The sequence below is a fragment of the Phocoena sinus genome, chromosome 1 (genome assembly GCF_008692025.1).
Source record: "Phocoena sinus isolate mPhoSin1 chromosome 1, mPhoSin1.pri, whole genome shotgun sequence".
NCBI classification, from domain to species: domain Eukaryota; kingdom Metazoa; phylum Chordata; class Mammalia; order Artiodactyla; family Phocoenidae; genus Phocoena; species Phocoena sinus.
Genome location: NC_045763.1, coordinates 157,977,280 through 158,003,127, shown reverse-complemented (window position 1 = coordinate 158,003,127; position 25,848 = coordinate 157,977,280). Strand labels below are relative to the sequence as shown.

At 39.4% G+C, this 25,848-nt stretch overlaps 1 protein-coding gene across 3 annotated transcripts in view; it reads right to left on the bottom strand.

Annotated features, from left to right (window-relative positions):
- SDCCAG8 (SHH signaling and ciliogenesis regulator SDCCAG8) overlaps nt 1-25,848 on the bottom strand; it is a 262,756-nt gene that overhangs the window by 26,702 nt on the left and 210,206 nt on the right. Inside the window, exon 17 of one of the 3 annotated variants that reach the window (XM_032643209.1) lies at nt 554-901. The exons of the other annotated variants lie outside the window; for them this stretch is intronic. Coding sequence (XP_032499100.1) covers nt 769-901 — 133 coding nt within the window. The 3' untranslated portion in view covers nt 554-768. Of the gene's footprint in view, nt 1-553; nt 902-25,848 lie in introns of those variants that run through there. 3 annotated transcript variants of the gene reach the window in all.

The window sequence follows — 25,848 nt, the reverse complement described above, 5'->3', positions numbered from 1 at the left end:
TGTAAGTTGAAAAGTTCTGAGTCAGTTCTCAGAGTTTAGAGAACATTAAAAGAAGAACACACAATACTGGGCGAAAAATAGGGAAGCAGTACACGCCCGAGGGCCAATTGCCTCTCCAGCAGCGGCAAGGCTGTTCCTGGGCTCGCAGGACCATTTGTTCCATTACACAATCTCCTGAAGCCATTTAGAGAGAGCTCAAACAACTGCCTGTACCAACACGACACATGGCTTCCCATCCCGACTCTTTGCTAATCCAGACGCTCTAACCATCTTTCTTTAAGATGCCATATGGTTGGCAGAAGCCTGTAGATCTAGCAGCACATCTGCTTGTGCGTTTCTTCTTCCCTCCATCCCCCCAACAAAAGAAGGATAGAGAGACAGACCAAGAGGAGGGCATGCGTGTGTACCTCTGCCTATATTGTTATTTCTTTTTACAGATTCTAACTAAATAAAACTATTACGGGGATGACTGGAATTATTCAGGGCTGGATCATTTTTTTACTAGACAACATGGCAGATTTATTTGCTTGTCAATGATTTAAATCAAGATTAGAAAAACAAAGGATGGATGATCTCCTTTCTCCAAAGGAAAACCGGTTCAAAGCTCTCCCTCTGGGAATCCTTGAAATGCTTTCTTGCCGAAGGAGAGGGACAGCACCCTTGCCTGAAGCGATTTCTCCTCTTCTTTTCGGTCGAGGAAGACAGACAAGCTGAGAAACTAGCAGATACCCAGAGCCTGCTTTGTTAGCAAGCACACGCGGCTGTATGCTAATGCATCGGCACCGACACGCTGCTTTTTTGGTGTGATGAGCAAAGATTGTTGACACTGTTGAAATCCTGGCTCTCCTGGCCTGTGAGCACACGGGCTGCCTCCTTGGAATCTGGCCCCCAGTAAGACAGGCTGCAAAAAAATAATACATTTTCTACTCTCCTGATGACTGAAATCTGGCCATTTGCAACTTAGAGCAGTTGGGCAGGGGGAGGGGACATTAGAAAAACATTCTAAGATATTCTATCGAGCTAGGAATCAAAAAGACACAGGTGAAAATTGTGGGTTTCTTTTAAACTAAAAGTTAAACCTGGTAGACATGTGTGAGTGATCAAGGCCAGGATGCTGGCTTCAGGAGCAAACCCTGAAAAGTGAGGGTGAGGGGCCATTATTGTAGCCTCTGCTGCACTGGGTAGCTGGGACGTTCCCACCACACCGGACAGAGGGCAGTCTGCAGATGAGACAGCCCCACTAATGGCACCATCTCAGTTACAGGAGAAAAGCTAAGTTTCAGATCTTCTTGTAAATTTTTCTGAACCATATGTTGGTTGACCATACATGGTTTACCAAGTCTGTAGAAATATATGGCAGCAAAAAAGCAAAGCGGATATTCCGTTGTTGCAAAAGTACTTTTCTTAAGTCAAAGAAGAGTAGGGGAAACCACATCTTCTGATTGCTGAGCATGAAATATCCCTTTACCCGCCTAAAAACTCTAAGGGATAGGTATTATTATTACCATTTAACAGATAAGGAGACTGAGGCTTAGAAAGGATTACAAAAAAGAAACAAAAGATCCCAGAACTTTGGCAAAGTTATGCAGCTAGGAATTGCCAAACTCAAAAGGCCGTGCCAACCTCACTTACAGTCCAGGAGGCCCCAGGTGTGCAGCTACACTTATACACACAAGCATTACCTAGTGGATATGCCCAGGGTCAAGTATGCAAGTCTAAGCAGGTCACTATTACCTGGTGAGCAATACACCAGTTATAATTAGTATTCAGGCAGGGGCATCAAATAGTAGATTCCATTTACTTGTACTTTTAACATGAATACAGGTTCATGTAACTGAAATGTATAAACATGAGACGTGACTAAAAAAAACATTGAACATTATAATAAAAATATCAGAATTTATCCATTCAAAAAGTATGCCCTTTAAACAATTCACCTTGGGGCCAGCACATGCATTTCAACCACACTGCCATCACCTAGGACTTGCTGACATGTTCCTTCATAGCCTAGGGCTTAGTGGATATACATGTAGGTTTGTGATTGAGTGTATATTAAGTGCATTTCATCAAAATCATATGTTTTAGTAAAATACCTGCAGTCTATGCTATACTAATCTATGATGAATCAACAGCTCAGAGCAGATATGAGCCTGATTCTATTATCAACAGGAACAACAAACTATCATTAACAATTCTGTTATTATCACTGAGATGTGGCTATGTAGGATGATGAGTTTAAATTTAAAAAAAAAGATGTATGTTGAAATCTGAGCATGATCCAAGGCAAATGCTTCTAAGCCTGTTTCATTTCTAATGTAAAATGATACTACCTACCTCACAGGATTGTTGTGAGAATTAGAGATAACATGTAAAGTGCCCGGCACTTTGTAGATTCTCAATAAATGAAAATACAATCATTATTGTTACTATTTTCAGTAGAGGGCTTCGGAGCATATAGAAAGTGCTTTCACATACATTAGCTCATTCAACTCTGAAAACAGCCCTGGAATGTAGGAAGTTTTTCTTCTATCTAATGAATTAGATAGTTGAGATTCAAAAATAAAATAACTAAAGCAATAAATAACATGAGCTATTATTATTATTAATTATTTACTGAGCCCTTTCTACATGCAGTTACTGTGATAAGTGCTTTTCTAGCCATTTCCAATTGTAATAGCAACACTTTGAAGAACGTATTACTGGTACTCTTATAATTCTCATTTTGTAGAGAAGAAACTGAGGCTAAGAGATGCTGCCAATATCTCGCCTAAATGCACATAGTTAGTAAGTGGCAGAGCTGGAAAACAATCCCAGGTCTGTCTTCTAAACCCACAATACTAACAATAGCTGTAAAATATTGAAGACAGGACTAAAAGCCAGATTTCTCTGTTTAAAATCCAGGGCCCTTTTGTCTGTACCACATTGTCCTTTGGGACTTATTTAAAGCTACTGTACATGTGACAATGAAATTTCCTAGCATAAAAATCCTTGTCCTTAGCAAATTTCTATGTATGCTAACAAATTCTATAGGGCTTATGGTTCAAATGTCATAAACAATGCACACTCACACAGAGCCTGAATGCTGGGTGCTCCCCTACAGCACAGTGAAACATTAAAGCAGGGATCTTTTATAAGATGGCAGGACATGACATGTGCATGTGAATGCATCACACACATAAATACACACCAACAAAGCTGTCATTATATATTTGGAAACTAATATCATTGAAACCGTCAGAAACTTTTTTTATCAAGATAATAGTCTTTCAATAAAAATTAACTGTCAGTAGAAGGCTTCCAAATCAAAATTATATGCTAGGGGTACTAGAACATTCAGAGGTTGCTGACCATATGCTGACATGAAGAAATGGGAGCTGGTGCAACTAAAATCTGGATTTATGGTTCACGTATGTGCTTTACCAGACAACCTTCTCCAAATAAGGCCACGGAGCTGCTCTTGTGAACTCTCTCCTTGTTTCTGGTGCAGTGGGACAAGGGGGCAGTCATCTCAGGTAGGCTCTTCTTGACCTCTCTGCTCTCTCCCTCCCTGTGTCCCGTTTATCTGATCGGACCTGGACTGATTTCTGTAAGTCAAGTTTCCCCGTTGGTTCTCTCCTCTATTACCAGAGCTTCCAGGCTCCTAATTTCATTGCTGACTTCAACCCAGTTCAAAGCGGAACAGGATTTCAAACAAACAAACAAAATAAACAAGCAGGAGCCTTTGCTATCACTTCAGTGCTTCCAAATTCATAAATCTTTGATCACATTTTCAGTCAATATGGAGGGAGGGTCCCAGCACATGGATTGTGAATGGAAATGTGTTACTTGGAATTTAGTGCTCTGTAAGTGCAAGGGGCCCCACGGGTTTCAGACTTAAAGGATATAAATCTCAAAGGCTTCTCAAGAGTGCTCTGGAATGCATCATTATGAGGCAGCACTCATATCTACCAAGAATGGAGACCTACATATTAACTGTCCCACGAGAGTGAGACTAGGTGCCCCAGAGGCAGACATTTTAAATGATATGTCTTTCACTAATTTCATAGGCTGCAGTAGTCCTGCGTGGTAGCATGAGAACAAAAATACTATTTTATTCTAACTTTGCTAAAGGTATGGGTAGGATGGACTTCCCCTATCGTAAGTGAGTGTGACTTCCTGAGCTAGCTTATCCACTCTGAATAGGACCTATATAACTTACACCTCCTGGAGTACAACACAAGCTCTGATTTCCTATTACACCTTGTTCTGTGTGCTGGGCACTTTAGCAACTCACATAGCTCGTGTTTGCTGAGCAATTTACTATGTGTCAGGTACTGTTCTGAACATTTCTGTGTGCTAACTTGTTCAATTCTCTTAACCAATTCTCATGATTTAATAGGCTCATATTAAGTACCTTGCCCCAAATCACACAGCACAGAAGCTAAGCCATCTGGGTTCAGGATGCACAGTCTTAACTACCCTTCCCTACAATGACTCTCAGAGACGTTATGTAGGAAAGGATATGATGCCTACCTAGCCTACCAGCCATGGGAATTTGGTGTCATTTAGCCTCTTTGACCCTGAGTTTCTTCAAAGCAAAACATAATTTAAACAACAATTGTCACACCTATCTATGTCAAAGGGTGGATATATGTATATTATATTCTCTCACATGTTTACCGCTTTCTTTTTCCCACGTGCAGAAGTCTTTTCTAGGCCCAAGTCGGTTGTGACCTCCTTGAGGGGAGAGGCCAGTATCTAGTCTATTTTGGTAACTACCATGGCCAGAGCTCATAGTTAGTCATCACCATCTTCATCGTAGCCTTATAAGTTGTTGCCACTGTGGGTGCTAACTGGGGCCTCCAAAATGAAAAACCAAGGAACCTTTGCTTTGCTAGTTAAAGACAGGGACAAAGCTTGTTCGTACTGCATTTGGTGTTTAAATGCCTTTTCCAAAACAGTCTCAGATGAATTGAAAGGGCGGTGAAATTAGCCAGCTCGACTAAGACACAAAGCAATTGTCTGACCTGGACTAATGTAGAGCAAAACGAGTGGTATCTTCCCTTCTGGAAGCCCCTGAGGTCAGGTTTGTCACCTGCCCATGTTACACAGGGATATTAAAAACAATACCACAACAACTGACTGGACACAGCTAATGTGATGAAAAGGGTGATGAGATTATATACATAAAAAGAAACACTGCCTTTCTAGAGACAGAGAAAATTGTTAATACAAATGAACAGATGCTTGGGAAGAAAATATTATTTCCAAAACCCAGACAAAGCTCTATTTATTACATTTCAGAGACACTTAAATTATAGTGTCTGAAAGCTATCCTATCAAGGGTATCTGTGACACCTAAATTATCTAAAAATCTGAAAGGTTAAGCCGAAATAAAGACTTTACTGTGAGAAAGACTTAGGGAGAAAAAGTTCTTTTTTTTCTCAAAGGATCAGGTGATTAAATCTACTGTGTAGCATAACCTAATGAGTACTAAGTTCCAGCACTAAACTTTATGGAAATCCAACAGAATATTAAATTCAAAATTCATTCAGAGATGTTAATATGTGCTATTTTAAAATCTAAATGCAAATTTCACTATTCCTATGGTCTGTTGATATTCTTGTTGTTCACATTGGTTCTTTGGGCACTCCGCTGCCCCAAGCTCCAGGCCTGCCCCAGGCGTTCCACAGAAGTCCTGGGGTGTTCTCTGTGCCTCTGTGCTGGGCCAAGCCTAGAATGGAGGTGCTGGGCGTGGCAGCCACTGAGCAGGCTTGGGCTCGGATTTGTTACCATCAACCCTGACCCTCCCAGAAGAAACCAGGCTCACCACTGCCTCTCCCACTGACTAGCATGCTTCTGGCTGCCTCTAGGCATTTCCAGAAAATGGACTGTCACACACTAGGTTAAGGAGAAAAAAAGGAAATCTTATTTAGTTGGGCCCAGGAAAAGTTAAACAATGAATCAAGGGACCTGAATGGGAGTCACTGTCACAGTCCAGTGTAGATATAACTCTAAATCTTTTCAGTTCATCATTCCAGCCAATTCAGTTCAAGTAAAATACAGACTTCAGTCTAGATTGGAAAGACAACAAAAACAACAGCATAAGGTAGCACACTAAAATCCATTATCGCCTGTGATATTTACAGGTACTTTCAATCTATGTTTCCTTAGGATGGGGTGACCTGACCTTGAATGCCAGGGGTGTCCAATAGGAATCTTTATCACTCTATGCAAGTGATAGAGTGATATTGCCTTTCTCCCTTCATCTACTTCTTGTTTATTGTTCTACCTTACTTCCTACACACCTCACCGGGTGTTGTGCAGCTTAGTAAGTTAGCAAAGGCTTGTGATTTTCCTAATGAAAGGTGTTAATGGTGTTATGTAAATACACAGTATTATTTTGTCTTTATTCCAGCATTCCTGGATTGAAATAGTTCAGTGTGTGTAAATATGTTGAATCATGTGTATTAATTGCATTTTTTTTTGAGTAATTCCCTGGCATTCCAGTTAACTAAGTAGATGCAAGCTTACTTGCACAATGAAATATTAAGCATAGTCTCAGAGAATTAGTCATAAGTCTTTGTGCCTTTCAAATCAAATTCTAGCTAGATGAATCCATCCAGCACTTATAGTCATTTCCTTGAATACTAGACAGAATCACTAATTTGTGACCTCCCATGAAAATAAACAGAGGCGGATGCAAAGGTTAAAGTTTACAACATAGCAAGTAGCCTACCCCAGAAGATGGGGACAAGTATGTAAGCTCCCGGTAAACAATTAGCATAAATAACCAAAGAGCCTAAGTGTACAACATTCAGGAAAAAAATTTAAAAGTACGAATACCACCACGTTTTAAGTTGGAATTTCCAAAAATAAATATTACTATGAGGATCAAGTGTCAATGGGGGCCACGTTAGCTCTTTTTTTTTTTTTTTTTTTTGCGGTACGCGGGCCTCTCACTGCTGTGGCCTCTCCCGTTGTGGAGCACAGGCTCCGGATGCGCAGGCTCAGCGGCCATGGCTCACGGGCCCAGCCGCTCCGCGGCATGTGGGATCTTCCCGGACCGGGGCACGAACCCGCGTCCCCTGCATCGGCAGGCAGACTCTCAACCACTGCGCCACCAGGGAAGCCCAGAAAGTGTTTGAGTCAGGATGGTCTTGGGGCTAAAAAGCCACAGGGACACTCCTGGTTAGCTGGCTGAGTCATCAGGTGGTCCAACAAGGCAAAGAACCATGCCATGATATTGGGAATATAAGGGCAGTCAGCTGGAAGTGATGTGCTGCTTCTCATCTTGGGCCTTAAGTCTAGAATGATCTTCCACAGTGTGGAATACAAAAAAATGTTAATAAAACAAGAAGTCCAAATACATGTTATGAGTTCTGGTCACAGTGCCTACCAAAATATGTGATACTGGCCCCTCCCCTCAAAGAGGTCACAGCCCATTTGGGCCTAGAAAAGACCTTTACACATGGGAAAAAGAAAGCAGTAAATACGTGTGAAGGGAATGGTCCAGGTGTGAGTGAGTGGTCTTAGAATTCAGAAGAGGAATTCATTCAAGGAAACTTCTCCATTGATTCTAAAGCACTGTGTATTACTGATTTTAAAAATGTACAACAGTGCATTTATATGCATCAATAACGCAGAAATAAGTAAGGGGATGGAAATGAAATAGACAGTCTAGCTGGTAACACAGGCTTCGATGTGATAAATTTCAAAACAAAGTAGAATGGTAATGTAGTGCAAATCTGACTGGATGTGCCAGAAATAGAAAATGTTTCCCACTAATGCAAACTTTTTTGGAGACTAAGAAAGTGGACTTCTAAAGCTTCTCAAAGACTGCAAGTCATGCCACAGACAGTTATAAGGAACGGGTAACTCCTGAAAGCCATTCTGCAGATTGCAACAAAGACTTTAGATGCAGCTCTCCCCAACCAGAATTCATGGGCTCACGACGAGGTCAGGGACACCTTACAGAGCACATACTGGAAGAGTCAGACTGACCCAACATACTTTCTCTTTGATCACCCTTATATTTGACTGTATTTTAGTAAATTATCCATGTAGTTGTATTTTGACAGCTCTCTTTACAGCAGTAAAACAAAATGTGTGCATCGCAAATGGCAAAGATTCAAATTTCAGCTATGTTTATCCAAAATAGCACTGAACTGCTTCTGTACTTATGCTATACTGCCTACAGCTTTACGGAAGGGAAGACAGATGGGATGAATTTAGCAGGGAAACAGCTGTGGCTTGAAGAAGAGACAAGCAAAAGTTTTGCTATCAGGCTTCATTATGTATCAAGGTACCAGTAAAATGTGTATCCGTAAGGCAGCCAAAAAAGTGTTTTTCATTTGACTAGTGATAATTACCTTTTCTCAACAGCTGACAATGTTCTAAGTGGCATTAAATAGGTAAAGTAATTAAGCAGTAAGATATAACAGGCAGTGCCTTGCTGGGAATCATGGTTTCCCTCAAGTGTGCTGGGAGGTACAAACTAAAGGGCCACTGACTTCAACCCCGTGAGAAATGCAGCAAGCCCGAGAATTTGCTGGTGGGAGTGCACACAAAGAGGAAAAAGGGGGAAAAGCTATCCATGGAGACTGGCAGTTGGGAGCTTATTTGTGTGACCATGACATTACTGAAAGAAAGCTAAGTAAGCTCCCACCTCTACCCTTTTCACCTATTTCTTAATGATGAGCGTGCATCATTCACACTTTGTGGCAATCAACTGGACCTTGAAATGGAGAGTTTGGGCTATTTATTTTTCTGAATCATCTCTGTCTATTTTTAAATGCCCACTTAGATATTCTTCAAGACTAAGATGCTTCACCTTTTCTGAGAACAGGAAATTTCCAGTTTTTACACTGTTGAGGGGGTGATCAATTACTTTGCGAGTTAGGCTTGCTCAGAGTGACCATTCTTGCTGGCACCAATCCCATTCTCTCCTGCAGCCTCAGGGAAAAACTAACAAATGTGCTAACTGCAAATCCTATAGATCCTCCTATAGAAGTAGTGTTCACTGCACAAACTTTGTGTTTAAAATAATAAACCATGCATTCTGTGAAAAAATTGTACCCCTGTATTAATTACCCTAAGTAGAGATATTGGGTGGCTACCCAAATTATATATAATGTATGCACTTTATTAACCCCTGATAAACTGCTCTATTAAATAGTTTTTTTTAAAATAAATCTAATTTATGCCACAATGGTAAATAACATCATGTTCCACCCAGATCAATAACATTATTATCACCATGGTAACAGAAAGGGGAAAAGCAGAGAAAGCCTTAAAAAGGAACAAACACAATACAACATATATACAACAAACCATGGTGTGACTGATGTTTGGTGGCACAAAGTTCTCCTAAAAAGTCTGGAATTACCACATCACCACTGAATGGCAATAAATAAAAAGCATTAACATACTCAAAAGCATGTTAACTGCTTAGAAACTTAATAACTTCCTAAGTATCTTACCATCACTTTCCGTTCCCGTTCTTTCAAAAGGTTATATATTTTATTTCCTTCTGTGTGCAACTATCTCCCCCCTCCCCGCCCCACCGTAAGCTTATGGTAAAGCTCCTCTACTTTTTTCAGTGACTTTTGCTTCTGGCAACACTTCTCAGGCCTCTACCTGACTACATCTTGACAACCCCCCTGACAGCCACTGATTTTCTGGGTCCATTTAGCAGCAGAGAGACTGTGAGGTGTTGTGGGGAGAGCACAGGCTCTGGAGTCAGGCAAACCTGTTTAATTTCTAGCTTCACCTCTCATGGACTATGCAACTGGGGCCACATTTCCTTCTTCTGAGCCTCAGTTTCCTTATCTGTGAATTGGGGTAAACCTTGGAGGGCTGTTGTAGAGCACCTAGTGTAACGGCAGAGTAAAGTGTCAATAACTAGGAATGACATTACAGAAAGAAAATATTTTACTGAATTGCCCTTTCTGCCGTCGTCTTATTTCAAATTATTGCTTCTCTTTTTCTTCTCACTATTCATCAATCTGTCTGAAATTTAAGGTAACATAAATATATTTGAAACTGTTAATATTTTACTCTCTCTACCACATTTTCTTCCATGTATCAGAACACAAGATTTTCCCATATAGACAAAGGATACTCATGCTTAAGATACGTATGCAACAGCTTAAGACATGTATGTTGGGACTCAAGTCAGAAACTGATCAAGATGCTCCTTGTAGGACAATAGTAGCAGTTTCATGGCAGAAGAGCAGCTCAGATAGCACAGAGAACGGGCACATAAAACAATAGCAAATCTTGTTGGAAGTAAAGGAGGAATATTTTTTTAATTGCTATTATGGGAGCTAAAGTATTCCTAAGATTCTTTGCATCAGCATCCCTTCTTCATAGACTTGGGAGCAGCACTGCCTGGGATCAAGTTCAGCCTCTGTCATGTAGTAGCTGGGTGACCTTGAGCAAGTTACTTAACCTCATTATGCCTCAGTTTCCTCCTTGATAAAACAGGGACAAAGCTAGCATTTGCCTCACAGGGTTGTTGTAAGAGTTAAGCATGTTAATGAAGGTAAGTGCTTAGAATAAGAACAATGGCTGGTGCATAGTAAGGACTATGTACATTAGCTGCTGCAATGATAATGATTTTGACAAATATTATATATTTATTATCTGTTGTATAAATATATACTGTATAATAATTATCACTACTGTAAGAGGCTCAGGAAATTTGTACATCATAGCAGGTGGTTTAATACAGTGTTCAATGGCTATCAAATTGTGGAAAATGGGGAATCAAGGAGAGGGCCAGGAATCAAGAAGCCTTGAAAGCACAAAATGAGAGCAGACACAGGGCCCTGGGCCAGGGAGGCTAAAGGTGTGGATGAACTTCTTTTATATAAGCCATGTTCTTAAGATTGTCCTTGTTGAATACTCAGACTTCTTCATAAGGAACATGGTCCTAAAATTAGTAACTTGCTCAGACCCACACAAAAGTCAAGACCAAATAGAACTTTGTCTTGTGTGTCCTAAGCGTTCATTTTGGGATGGATTCTGAAGGTTCCTACAGGGAGCTCTCTATCCATACCATGATACTTGACAATTATATTTCTGACAGAGAGAGATACCTTGGGTACTGCAGCCAAAAAGAGAAGAAAACATATAACAACAGTCTAGCACCAATGCTGTCTCACAGTGTTAAGTCAATAAAATCGCTGCCTCTTGGTCTCCTCATACTGTAAATGATAATAACCACCCTTGATAACCACTTAACAGAGGGTTGGAGAGTGCCAGCTGAAATTCATAAGGGACACTTGCTGTTGGAATTATATAAACACAGAGACAATCTCTCTTTTAAGAATCAATTTTGAGTGACTTCAATGTGTTAAGGACAAACGCTTTATAAAACTAATGAAAAACTGGACTTACATATTGTACTTTGACATCAAGCATCAACATTACAAATGTCAGGTTTGCACAAGGACTGCTACCAGCAGAAAGTTAAGAAATAAATACACTGTATTTGAAAAACTATTTGTCCATGTAGTGATGCCAGTCAACAATGGGAAACTGTTGCAAATATGAATACTGATAGGCCAATCAAAGCAAATACATTTTTACTTAAACGGTGGAGTCTTTCCCTATATTTTCTATAGGGCTCCTATATTGCATTTAAAATTATCAGCTATAAATTGATTTAATTTAAAAGGAAAGAACTATGTCTTATACCCAAAACCAACTATTAAATAATGTGGACATTTAAATAAATTATTTTTAGCTTTGTGATGATTTTCACTGTTGATGTGACACTGAGAATGAAATTTCTTTAATGTCTTCAGTGTTCAGGATCAACACAATAGACACACTGAATTTAAATATTTATAAGATTCTTTCCAGAAAGAAAAATTATGAAATAATCAATAAGCTAATTTTTACAAAGAAGGATGTATCTGGCAAAAAAAAAAAAAAGAAAAAAGATATAAGGTCCATTTGTTACTTACAAGGCATTAATGTTTTCTAACATGTGTGGTAAATACCTATGATTCTTCCACCCATTTTCCTTTTTGGAAGTTCACCACTGTATATTCTGAGACAATCTGCTCCCCTAGAATATGAAATTTGAATAAAGCAGATTTCGTTGATTTTTTTTCCCCAGATGGATACACAAAGACCCTTAAAAAACAAATGTTCTTTAAAACACAGCATGATGAGTATATTTAATATTTATTAAAAATATAGCATCTACCAAAAGACCTTGAAACTGAACTCTAGCTCTTCCAGCCCAATTCTACAAGAGAGAGTTAAATAAGATCAGAATAAAAGGTCCAGGAAAAGCACTATAAAAAAGAGGGGATAAAGATAGAAGATTGCCTCCCAAAATAAAAAGAAAAAAATGAAACAACCTCCCCCCACCCCACCCCAGCAGAAACAAACAAGTAAACTGCTTCCCCTCCATTTTTTTAAAATGCTGGGAATGATCCACTTTCACCTATGCACATTAGTGTAAAAATAAAAGCTATAAGACTGGTTTTCCTTAGGCATTTGCATGAAATGTAGACACGGCTGACAGTTCATGTGAATTTCTTTTATCACTTTTTCTAAGTAGATTCTCCCATTCTAGTTTCATTACACGTGGAGGCATCCATTTTTTAAGATGACTTTTATTTTGCCACTATAATCCCCAATTTTTCATCTATTTCTGCAGGTTCATTAAACTAATTCCCTGAAATGCCTCACATCTCTTAACTTTCAATAACGTGAATGGCTCAGTGGTCTTGAGTCACCTGCGTGACCCAGGCCAGCCACAGAGTTAATAAGAGAATTTCCCCACTGGCCAGGGTAGCATTAAGGATGAAAGCAGAACCTGACCACTCTTCTGACCTAATTACATCAGGCTTTCCCTTTCAGTGAACCAAACCAAGGAGAGGAAGCTGAGGAGAAGGGTTTTCTATCCAGATAAACTCTGTGAGCTCCTGGCTCATGCAGTGGATAAGCAGTTGGAGGAGAAAGAAAACTAGAATGATGAAGACCAAAGAAGGGAGCTGCATTCTGAGGCCTCCCAGACGCTGGCACAGCCATCAGCCTACTCTACTGGTCCTTGCGCCCGGAACACACATGTCTTGAGTGCAGAGACCATTCTGACCCATTTTTTGTTTTCTTGGGGCCCAGGACAGTGCCCAACCAAGTACGGTGACAAATTTGAAACTGCTGGTTTGTTAGGTAACATTATCAAATATACTCTGCCCTTGATATGGGCACAAACAGAGGGGTCTAATAAACTGAACCTCATTTACAAACATTACAAGGAGAACTTACTACAACGGGTTAAGGGAAGAATGTCCACTTAAGTAATCAATTTTGTAAAATTGGATTTAATATATCAGGTTTGCCTAAAGTGATATATAATGACAATAGCTTGGCTTTCTATCAAGCTGAATTTGGGGTAAGACATTTTTTTTTTTTTTTTATGCGTTACGCGGGCCTCTCACTGTTGTGGCCTCTCCCGTTGCGGAGGACAGGCTCCGGACGCGCAGGCTCAGCGGCCATGGCTCATGGGCCCAGCCGCTCCGCGGCATGTGGGATCCTCCCAGACCGGGGCACGAACCCGTGTCCCCTGCATCGGCAGGCGGACTCTCAACCACTGCGCCACCAGGGACGCCCTGGGGTAAGACATTTTGAATTAGGGTCATTTATTAAATTTCAGAGTCTCCAGTCTCTTTGCACAACTGAATGTGATCAAGATAGATAGAAGTAAAGTGTTAACAATTGGACTACTTTTTCATGTTAGGGTAAAATAAAACCTCAAAATTCCCTAGGAATTTTCTGTTATAATTTTTAAAACTTTTCATTCCTTCATCCTGAAATAGAAAGATTCCCTTAAAAAAAAAATGTTGTACTTTTAAAATGTGCCCCAGATTTTTCCTGTCTGAGGAATTATGGCATTTTTATTCTAAGTAGTGTACATAGCTTTAAAATTAATATTTATTTTGGTTATTGAATCTAAAATAAACATTGTTACAAAGTTATGTCGTGGATTCTACTCACTGACCAAGCATTTATCTCCACATCTTCTAGCAAGTTTTCTCTGACCAACCTAGATGTCCAGCATGGTGGATGGCACACTTGTCTTGTTTATTGAAATCCTGACCAGACAAATGGCCCATCCAGTAGGAAGTGCTATGTTGCTCACTATGCAAGATGGAAAAGCAAATAAAGAACACTTCTCTCAAATGCAAATAAAAACTACAGTGAGGTATCACCTCACATGGGACAGAATGGCCATCATCAAAAAGTCTACAAATAATAAAAGCTGGAGAGGGTGTGGAGAAAAAGGAACCCTCCTACACTGTTGGTAGGAAGATAAATTGGTAACCACTATGGAGAACAGTATGGCAGTTCCTTAAAACACTAAAAATAGAGCTACCATATGACCCAGCAATCCCACTCCTGGGCATATATCTGGAGAAAATCATAATTTGAAAAGACACATGCACCCCAATGTTCACTGCAGCACTATTTACAATAGCCAGGACGTGGAAGCAACCTAAATGTCCATCGACAGAGGAATGGATAAAGAAGATGTGGTATATTTATACAATGGAATATTACTCAGCTATAAAAAAGAATGAAATAATGCCATTTGCAGCAACATGGATGGACCTAGAGATTATCACACTAAGTGAAGTAAGCCAAAGACAAATATCATGTGATATCGCTTATATGTGGAATCTAAAAAAATAAACGAAACAAATGAACTTATATATAAAACAGAAATAATCCCACAGACATAGAAAACAAACTTATGGTTACCAAAGGGGAAATGGGGGGGAACGATATATTAGGAGTTTGGGATTAACAAAAACACACTACTATATATAAAAATAGATAACCAACAGGGACCTACTGTACAGCACAGGGAACTAACCTCAGTACTTTGTAATAATCTGTAAGGGAAAAGAATCTGAAAAAAAAAGTATAAATGAATCACTCTGTTGTATACCTGAAACTAACACAACATTGTAAATCAACTATTCTTCAGTTAAAAAAAAGAACACTTCTCTCAAGCAGCTCACCATCCAGCGGGGAACATAATCAGGAAGATAGTGCAGGTTACAGGAGAAGCATGGGTTTTAGAAATCTCAACTATTTAATAATTACACACCTGACAAAGATTCTCTCCTTGACCAATCTTTAGTCAGGTTCCTCTAAGCCCTCTTTTCAACCAGGCTTTGACCTTGGGCTTCAGTGTCCGCCCTTGTCAGGCCTGCCTTGCCCAGTTTTAGCAAGAATACTGTCAGTTTAAAGAGGATCTCCTACCCTTGAAAGCTGATCAGCCTAAATATCTGATCACAGTTCCTTAACCTTCACCATTCCCCAAGATCTGATCATCTTGGCCCGCCTTCAGGAAGGATCCTGTTAGATATGTTTGGCCAGAGTCCTCCCTTATCTCTGAAGTTTCTTCTTAGTAATTTTCTATCTACCGGTTGATTCCACACTCCCACCTGCTCCCCAGTCCTGCTCCTTTGACTATCAGCCCTCACACTCCTCCATGGCATATTTGAAATTGAGCCAAGTTCTGTACTACACTCTCTCTCCCCCTATTGCAATATTGCCTCAATAAAATCTGTTTTTATCACTTCAGCTTCTGTAAGGCTCTGGGTTTTTTGATACTGCTATAAGACTTATTTTGCTCCTTTGGAGAACAAGATTATTATTATCAATAATAAAAATGAGATAAAATATTACTTTAGCTGAGGCCAAATCCATATTAGTCATTCAGAAAACACTACTTCTTTTCTTACGTACACTTAAAATATATGCTCTAACATGCCCAAAAGGGTACAGTAACACAGACTGTGGTGCACTGGGACTGAAGGGCAAGAAGAAATACGTGCAGAGTGGCTGCATCGCCCTCCCACAGCTCCAAGAAAACCAAATGTGAAAGAAGCTTCTCTGCCCAGATGACTTCGTGTGAACCGTGAACAGGAAACTATGAATTTTAGCCCTGTTACAAATTAGTTCCCAGATGCTCTGGTTGGCCTCTGTGTCTCAGACTCATTGTCTCAAAGGGAAGACAATACTAATGGATCCATCTTGCACAGTATATACAAAAAAAAGTATCTATTTCATGTTTTAAAGGTCACTGAATATATAACAGCTAGATAGTTGAAGCAAAATACCATATTCATCAGTGAAATAGAAAAGTTTAGCAGCATTCATCTGTTCTCATTTTAAATTTACCACAGTATGTAAATTAGAGGATTTAAAAAAGCATCAGGCAAAAATCTGAGCTAGGTGCGAATGAAAAGCACAATCAGAAGCAAATTTGTGCCTGCTTGAAGGGTAAGAGTTTGCCAAATGGGCTGGTACTTAGATTTTACTACTAATCTGAGTTTATGTAAAGCCAGTAGAAAGATCCCAATTATTATTAAATACCCAGAGTAGAAGTTTGCTGCTAAACTGCTGTACAGTATCAGTCTCAGGTTGGTTCTTGTAAGCATCTTATTTTAGGTACTGAAATTATCACAGGAATACCACGCACAAAGCTGAACTTTAAATACACAGTCCCAGTCATATATACAGTCTGAAGAAAATAAACCAAATACAATTTGGATTAGAGACTGAACTACCTGATTTAAAAAATATTTTGCAGTAATTGAGAGAATCTACTCAGCCAGGAATAGCAGTTATTGTACCAACTTAACATTACAAAATACGATTGATGGCAAAATGAGATAACCTGATCATTCTTAGCAGGATTTTTTTACATCCAAAACATTCATACTATATCAGAAAAGTACAGAGGCGGGTTTGTGATTCACACTTTTGTAGATCTCAGTGGGCCAATATGTTACATTGAGACAACAGCCTACTATTTAAACAGCACCCTGTCTGGTTTCCATGGAACAAATTACCTTCAAAAACAAAATGAACTAGATTAAGTGAAGCCAAGGGAAGGTCAAACTCAAGAATGCTGCACATTGTCAAACCTGAGAGTCAGGAGACCTGCTGACTTGGGCTGGGGCCTCAAGCCAGCCAAGAACGAAATTTAGAGTCAGAAACAGCTTAAGTGACTACGAAGTCCAGCCTGAGAAACAAGGAGACAGATGCCCACTCAGGTGCCAAATCCAACCCTGCTTCAAAACCAATTGTGTGACAAGACAGCATAAACCTCAGTCTGAATCTCAGTCTCAGAATGCTTTTGATTACTTCCTGCTTCCTCAAGTAACATCATATTTAATCAATTCTGAAAAGTGGGGATAATAAAATAAATGCCTTTTCTGCCTCATAATGCCTAATCATTCAAAATGTTACACTTTTTGAGTGCCTACTATATTCTAGCACTGTTCTAGGCAGTAGGAAATTGGTGATGAAAACGACAGACAAGTCCTGGCCTCGTACACATTCTAAACAAGGAGAACAAACAGGGTAAGTATAGAGAACAGTGGGTCAGGAGTTCTTCATTGTTTTGAGATTCTGATTACAGACCAGCTCTAGAACCTTGCCTGCTACAATGGAGGCACCCAAAAACTAACTGGATCTGCTTCCCAGAAAAGAAATGAATGGACATTAAATTTTGCATACATTTTCTGGAAATTCGTAGCCCATCTCTGGAGTTCAGTTTAAGAAAAGAGAAGTGATCTATAACATTGATAAACCAGCAGAAGAGGAAAGGTCTGAGAACTCAGAGGAAAACATGATAAAAACAAAGCAATGGTATAAGTACAGGGCAAGAGCAATCAATCAGGCAAAATGGAAAAACAGACAGGGATCTAACTCTCTTTGGAAGGGTTTAGTCAGGAAAGGTTTCCTAAAAGAGGCAAAACATGAACTGGGCTTTTTACTGTTTACATTTCCTTTTACAAAAGTAACACATACTCAGTGCAGAAAACTTAGCAATTATTGGAATATGTGAAGGAAGAAAATACACCAATAATCCCACTGCTTAGAGACAGTTAATTTATTATATCCTCTGTGTGTCGTGTGTGTGTGTATGTGTGCGTGTGTGTGTGTGTGTGTGTGTGTGTGTACAAGTTGGCAATGTTAAATTTACTTTTTACTCAACATCCAGGTTAGATTGAATGTATATGCATTTGAGGCAAGAGCTGGGGCAGAGTTGGATTATTCTGCATAATAGAGGGGTAAGGAGTTTATGGTCCCCAGAACATGAGAAAGCAAATAATTTGAAAGTTATGGGGAGGGAGGAAGCAGGAGCAAGGAAAAAAGTACCAGAGTAGATATGTAGATATATAGCCTAGAAAGGACTTTGAAGGAGAGAACTAAGTATCAGTGGAGATTACTACATTTTTTCTAAGAGATGTGTGGTGTTAGTGTTCTCCATTTTCTTAATTACAATGTCCTTAGTAAAGTCCATGCTGCTCAGCAGTGCTTTTGTGCATATGAAGTCTTTGGGGAACTCTAGGAGATGTGGATTTCTACATACAAGTTGACATAGGGCAAAATTTGAGTCCACGTGTGTGAGATACAAAATCTAGAGTGTGAAGAAGACATGATATTTTGGGTACATATCTATTTTTTTTTTTGCAAAAAATAGAATCATATCATATAATATATACTACTTATATCCTATTTTCCCTTGGAGATATATTTTGAACATGTGCAATGTCAATAAACACTTTTCTTCCAATAAATGATTTTACTGGCATTTTATAATTCCATTGTAGGGAATTTACATACTGTTTGTGTAACTAATCTTCTGATGTTGGATATTTTGATTATTTGATTTAATATTTTGATTTGATTATTTTTAATGTTCTTCTCTTAGAAATAATACTACTGCTTGGAGTCATAATTAGTAGGACTGGCCAAAGAGAGGTATCATTATACTTATTATACTGTATTTTATTACCTATTAGATTTCTGTCCTGCTAGGACTCTTGTACCTCGCACCAAGGACAATATATGATAAGTGTACTGCAGGGAGGAGAGATCAGCACGGCTGGGAGGTGAAGGAAGGCTAAACACTGGCAATGTCAGGAGCTTGTAAGTCAGCTACCATCTCTCTTCTGATGTAATTCTTTTTTTTTTTTTTTGCAGTACGCGAGCCTCTCGCTGTCGCGGCCTCTCCCGTTGCGGAGCCCTAGCTCCTGACGCGCAGGCTCAGCGTCCATGGCTCACGCGCCCAGCCGCTCCACAGCATGTGGGATCCTCCCGGACCGGGGCACAAACCCACGTCCCCTGCATCGGCAGGCGGACTCTCAACCACTGCGCCACCTGGGAAGCCCTTCTGATGTAATTCTTGACGCCAATTTCTTGGGATTTAAAATATTTATTGTAAAAACTATAAATCTAGTTTGAATGGTCACAGAAATAAGGGATATGTAAATTTGAGAAAAAAATGTAGACTTGCTTTAGGGAATATTTAAGCCAAACGAAGACATGACCAACAAATGTCATTTTAAAATCATTTGCTTTTAAGGCATTCTGAAGATTCATTCCCAGAGATATCAAAAATGTCACTGGGATTTAGACCAGAGAAGCAGCTACTAACAGGGGGAAAACACTACTTGATTCCTCCCTTTTCCTCATTTCTCATATCCTATCAACTGCTAGCCAATTTTACCCCCTAAATATTTCTCCAGTCCATCGCCTCTTCTTCATCTCTATTTCAGGCTTTAATTATTTCCTATCTAGTTTCCCTGCTTAGCTCCCCCAAATCCATCTTTTATGCAGCCACCAGGGTGAGTTACTTGAAATGCCAATCTGCTGTTGTGACCTGTTTAAAATTCTTCATTGGCTCCCTGATATCTTTAGGATAAAAAGCCAGATCCCTGGCACGGATCTCCAATTCATTCCTGCTTTCTGCCTTCCCCACCCCTCCACCGACACTGACCTGTTTGTAGCTCTTACACCACAAGATAGCACCTCTCTCTCCAGAGCTTTCCTCCAGTTTTCCTCTCTGCCTGGCACGTAGCCTCGTACATCCTCTAAAGTTAAGTTTTGGCCTCCCTACCTACAAAAAGTTCCCCAGCATCTCTCGGGCTGGATTTGTGCCTCTCTTCAGTAATCCTATGCTGCTACATGCCCATCTCTTTACCATATGAGGTGTGTGGGGCTACAGTGAAGGATTTACACCTCCTTCTCCAGAGAGCAAGAGGTCAGTGATTGCTTAATTTATCTTCTATATCTCCACGACCTGCAGTTCCTATCATGTAACAGGTATTCAATCACTTTTTTTTAACATCTTTATTGGAGTATAATTGCTTTACAACGTTGTGTTAGTTTCTGCTGTATAACAAAGTGAATCAGCTATATGTATACATATATCCTCATATCCCCTCCCTCTTGCGTCTCCCTCCCACCCTCCCTATCCCACCCCTCTAGGTGGTCACAAAGCACCGAGTTGATCTCCCCGTGTGATGTAGCTGCTACCCACTAGCTATTTTACATTTGGTAGTGTATATATGTCCATGCCACTCTCTCACTTCGTCCCAGTTTACCCTTCCCCCTCCCCATGTCCTCAAGTCCATTCTCTGCATTTGTGTCTGCCAACAAACACATGAAAAGATGCTCAACATCACTAATCATTAGAGAAGTGCAAATTAAAACTACAATGAGGTATCACCTCACACCGGTCAGAACGACCATCATCAAAAGGTATTCAATCACTTTTGTGTTTGTTTTGTTTGTCTTTGTTTTGGATGGACCAAACCATTCTGTAGCTTTAAAAGGTTGAAAGAGCTAATAAAGCCAGGTGAGTTCAAATCCTAATGGATTGGTGGAAAGAAATGAGGACACATACGGAATCAGCACACATTAATCCTAACCATTAACTAAAAGCTTTTAAATTAAAAAAAAAATCAGTTCCTAGATAATTACTCATTAATTCAACATAATTTTATACACTGGGACTTCAGAGATTGATAACTCATGGTTCACACTGAAGACTTCACAATCTAACAAGGGAAAAGGACATAAAACGCCATGAATACAGTGCTCAAAGTGCTAGAAAATAGAAACATTTACTATAGAAGTAAGAGGGCGTGACTAACTGTCTAGAATTAAGGAATGTTGACCTCTAGGGAGAGCTCAAAGTTTCTATTAGTTTCTATTCCCACCCCTACCCATCCCCCAAATCCTTCCCTGAAAGCAGTTCTCATATGAGATATCTAGAGATCAGGCCCAAATGTATTTTTCAGCCTTTCCTTGGGGTCATTTAGTCTCCATAGTGAAGAGGGGGAGATCTAGGACCCTAAGATGGGAATATGGACTTGAGGCAAAGGAGGCTGTCTGGGCTGCCTCATTTACAGTCATTTAGGCTTCCCTGTTCTAGGCAAAAAGCCAAAAGGAGTCCAGGACTCTTATGACCCAGCCAGGCCTAGCAGGAGCTAACCCTGCAGGTGAACACAGTGGCATAATTCAAAATAAGAAATGTGAAATGCAACACTAACACTATGTTCTAAGAGCCATGTGGAAAAACTGGAGCACTTCCAGATATAGGTCACAAAAATGATTATTTAAATGTGGGACAGATATAGAAGTTAAGTATATTTGGTTTGAACCAGAAATGATCATTTCTTTCCAAGGATCAGTTTCCAAGGGCTCTTCTGCCTGGCCCTGTAAAAGAAGAAAAATGTTTCCCAGCCTCAATTCTACATTATCTCCTTCATCTATGATACAGAAATCACTAGCATTATGTGAGATGTAAAATTTAGCTGATTAAAAAAAAACCTCTCACATAGTTGCATCTTAACAATCATTCTGTAATCTATCAGGCCATTGTGGAAACCAAACGCTTGGAAAATGCCTAACTCATTCCAAATTACTGTCATAAAATTTATAAAGTCAAAGTCATTTATATAACTGCTAACAACCTTAACAAGCAGCTCCATTAAATGTGACCTACAAACCTTGCAAAATAAGGATCAACTAATAACACAATGAGTAGTTAAATGGCCTAGATAGTGTGAGGGAGCCATTCCAGTTTTAATGAGATCAAAGCATATTTAATAATTGTGATTAATATTTACTGAGTGCTCTCTGGTTGTACATCATTATGCAATAAAAATTTAGATTTATATTACTTAATGACAGTAATTAGATGCACATATATTGAGCAGTTTTTCCAAATGTGGGGATGTAGATAAGAGGTTATAAATTATTTTTAAGTTGTGTATACACATCAAACTCTGTTTTTGTCTCATCATTTTTTTCCCCTCTACAGTTTTGGGAGACTGAAAATGATGAGTTAGAAGACAAAAATGACTGCAAATTCATTTAGTGAGTGACTTCTAAGCGCCTGGCCCTTGGCTATGTACGAGAGAAACAATGATAACTAGGATATGGTTCCTGTTCTTAAGGAACTCCTTCTAATGAGTCAGACATTCAAAGAATAATTATCATGTCCTGTGCGCTTGATCAAAATGCTGTTTGAACGAAGTGTTGAGTAATACAGAGAGTGGGGTTAAGGAAGGCTTCACTGAAGAGATGACAGCTGACCTGAATCTCAAGAAAGAAGAGATCTCTAGGTAGAGAAAGGAAAGGTATTTCAGGTTTTGGGAAGCACAGGCAAGAGCATCTGGACTATGAATTCTCAAAGACAAGAGCTAAGTCTTATGCATCTTTTTAATCCCTAAGCTTAGCACAAGTCCCTGCTGGCACTCAGTAAATATCTCGAGTGTATGTATAAACAGTTAATGAATAGATTAATAATTGGATGAACACAAAATCCTCTTTCTGTATATACCATTCAGAAATGATTCCTGATCCCCAAGAAGAAGGAAAAACATAGCGACAAAAAAAAATCCCTTTTGAGAGTCCATGAACTGAGAAAAAGATAGCTGTTACTCTCCTTGCTCATCATAGCCAGATGAATTGTAATAGAGATAATCAAGACTTCCGAGAACTATTCCTCTCCAAATCCATTCCTTGATATAGTCTCAGTAACCTGGAATAATCACACCTCAACTTTCACCTGTAAATAGCAGACTCCCATTGTTTGGCAGTGCAGCTGTACACAACAGCCATGAGCCGCTCTTCCTGCCTATGGGTTAGAAAGCATGGACTTGGTATTCACACCACACATTAGAGTATAAAAGGAAAAAGTGAAAAAACATGTTTGTAATAGGAGGAGTAAGGGGCGAAAGATGATCAAAGAGCCATGAAAAACTATGCAGGTCCTCCATGAAGTGCCACAGTGGGTTATTTCCACCCTTAGATTAATGACAGGTCTCCAAAAACAGCCCTACAGAGCAGCTTATAGGTCACCATGCCACATCCTCATTTGTGAAGTTTTAAAATTTTACAAGTATTTTAATTTATATTATTATTTTAAGCCAACTTAAACTTAAAAAATGATTAATAATTTCTCAGACTTATCAAGACTTTTAATATTCTAATGTGCATTTTGACTTTCCAGAGAGAAACAGTCTTTGCAATATGTCTCAAACTAAAACATCCTGCATTCCTTTTTTCAAAGACCATTTTGTAGGACTCGTTGTCCATAGAATACACATTGAAAAATGCTGCCCCAACCCTTTGGGCCACAACAAATGTAGCAAGGGAGTGAAGAGGCAGTTATATAGCATGTTTGTGTGTTTGTTTTGTGAAGTGGCTGTGTGCTATAATCATCATCTTGATAAATACCATGACTTAATTAAGAAAGGAAAGTGGAATGGATGCTCAAACCAAGAAAATAATAAAAGGAGAAGTAGAAGGATTATATTCATAACCCAATTTAGAGAGAGGATAGTTGTTAATTACTTGTTGATTTGTTCATTCATTATTGAGGAATGAGACAATGCATTCACAGTACCCTTTAAAAACCAGACATGGGTTCTTTTTTTTTTTTTTTTTTGCTGTGCTCAGGCCTCTCACTGTTGTGGTCTCTCCCATTGCGGAGCACAGGCTCTGGACGCGCAGGCTCAGCAGCCACGGCTCACGGGCCCAGCTGCTCTGCAGCATGTGGGATCTTCCCCGACCGGGGTGCGAAACCGTGTCGCCTGCATCGGCAGGCGGACTCTCAACCATTGCGCCTCTAGGGAAGCCCCCCAGACATGGGTTCTTAATCCAAGAATTTATCAAAACCCATTTTGAAATCACTTGTATTTTCAGCTGTGCAACCTCCTAGGAGAGCAATTCTTCCAGGACTTTATGCAAAGAGTAGAGCAGCTCCCTAAAGAAAGCAGGGTTGCATCCCCAAGAATCCCCAACTGACTAGCAGGTCACTTGAAAATCTGTACATGAAGGGTGATTCTCTAGGCTGAACAGTGGCCACTGCTTTTACTGCCAAGCAGCTGTGGAAAGTTTGTTTGGTATAAGAATGTTCCATTGGCCCATCTACTGGGTGGGGTAAGGCTGGCCTAAGACCCAGGGGATGAGAAAGCACAAAGGGAACAAAGAAAGTTCACTTTCTTCTGACTCCCGGTTGGTTGCCTCCTCTCTGGTACAAAGGGGAAAACTGCGTATGGAGAATGCAATGCAGATTCTTCTTATAAAACTAGTCCACTGTATACCTTTACTTGTCTGACTCTAGTAGCTCCTTCCAAAGTATAGTAGAAACTCTCTGAATGGAAGGCCACTTACCCCGATCACCTAATGAACCAACACTCTCCCTTCCTCTCTATTAAATGTATTGAATGACGTCCAGGGCACATGCAATACTCATGGCCATTGGCTGCTACTCTATAGTACAACTGGACACTTCTGCTCTCACCAGTTGTGTTATACTTCCCAAAGTCAGTTGTGCTTCTTCCCAAGTCTGTTTACGCTGCTAACATAAGCATAACTTAATGTTTAGTGAACTCAGAAATATGATTATTAAAAAAAGAGTTTGCTGATTCTATGAAAACAAAGTAGAATGATTTAGAAAGAATCAACAAGGCTGAGTTAAAAAGTCCGTCAAATTAGGTGTGTGAAACAAATGTAAAAGATGTGGTGGGAGGGCAAGAGGGTCATTAAAGTCTCAAATTCTGCATGGAGGTTGATTCCCAAGTGTCTTTATGTCCTCAGTTGTTTTAGCGAAATCAAAATTGGGTGCATCAAAAGAGGTAATTTTGGTATGGTTTATCCAGGAAAGATGATATGGCTCTCCAAATCAGGTAATCCATTCACGAAGAAAATGTCTTGGCTTAAACATACTATCACTTGCTATGATTTCCTGACCTTTCAATTAACCATCCTACTTCCAGTCTCAAGCTTATTGGATGAGCCAGTTTCTGCTAAACATCTATTTATCTGCACTTAGTATTTTCCTTTTGATTATTAGAACTAACCTACCTCCCTACTTCTGGGAACATGTAAATTACTGAGGGGGTACAGCAGAAAACACTAAAGCAGAAGACACAGATTCTAGTCATTACCTGAACTGTAATCTTAGAAGTCACCTTATCTCTTTGGGCCACTTTCCTCATCTATGAAGTGTCCATGTTGCGTGTAGGGATGGAGGATGAGAGGTAGATGATAAGAGAAGGAGTTGGATTAGATAATCCTTCAGGTCTCTCCTGATTCTTTAAAATGCCATTCTATGCAATTCAGCTTATATAAGACAGGTAGAGTTCTTTAAAACATCTCTTAATCTTTATTTGGAATATAAAATATAAATATTCAGAAAAAATATATAAATTCATTGTTAATGTCAAGAGTAAGTAAATTTACTTGAGAAAAGTAACATTATTTAGAAAAAATTTTTTGAAATTTTATTTACGAAAAAGAAAATACAAAGTTATATATATACACTCACACACATAATGATTCAAATAAGATCTAAGTTGCCAACATAAAATTGATAACTGATATCCTTATAATTTGAGAATGGGAAAAAAAGTCTCTAAGATGTTACACTTCAAATGTCCATGCTCTCTATAATAAAAAGCTTTTGGAAGAAACTATCTTTATTAATAATTTATATTTCCAAAGTGAATTACAAAGCTATAG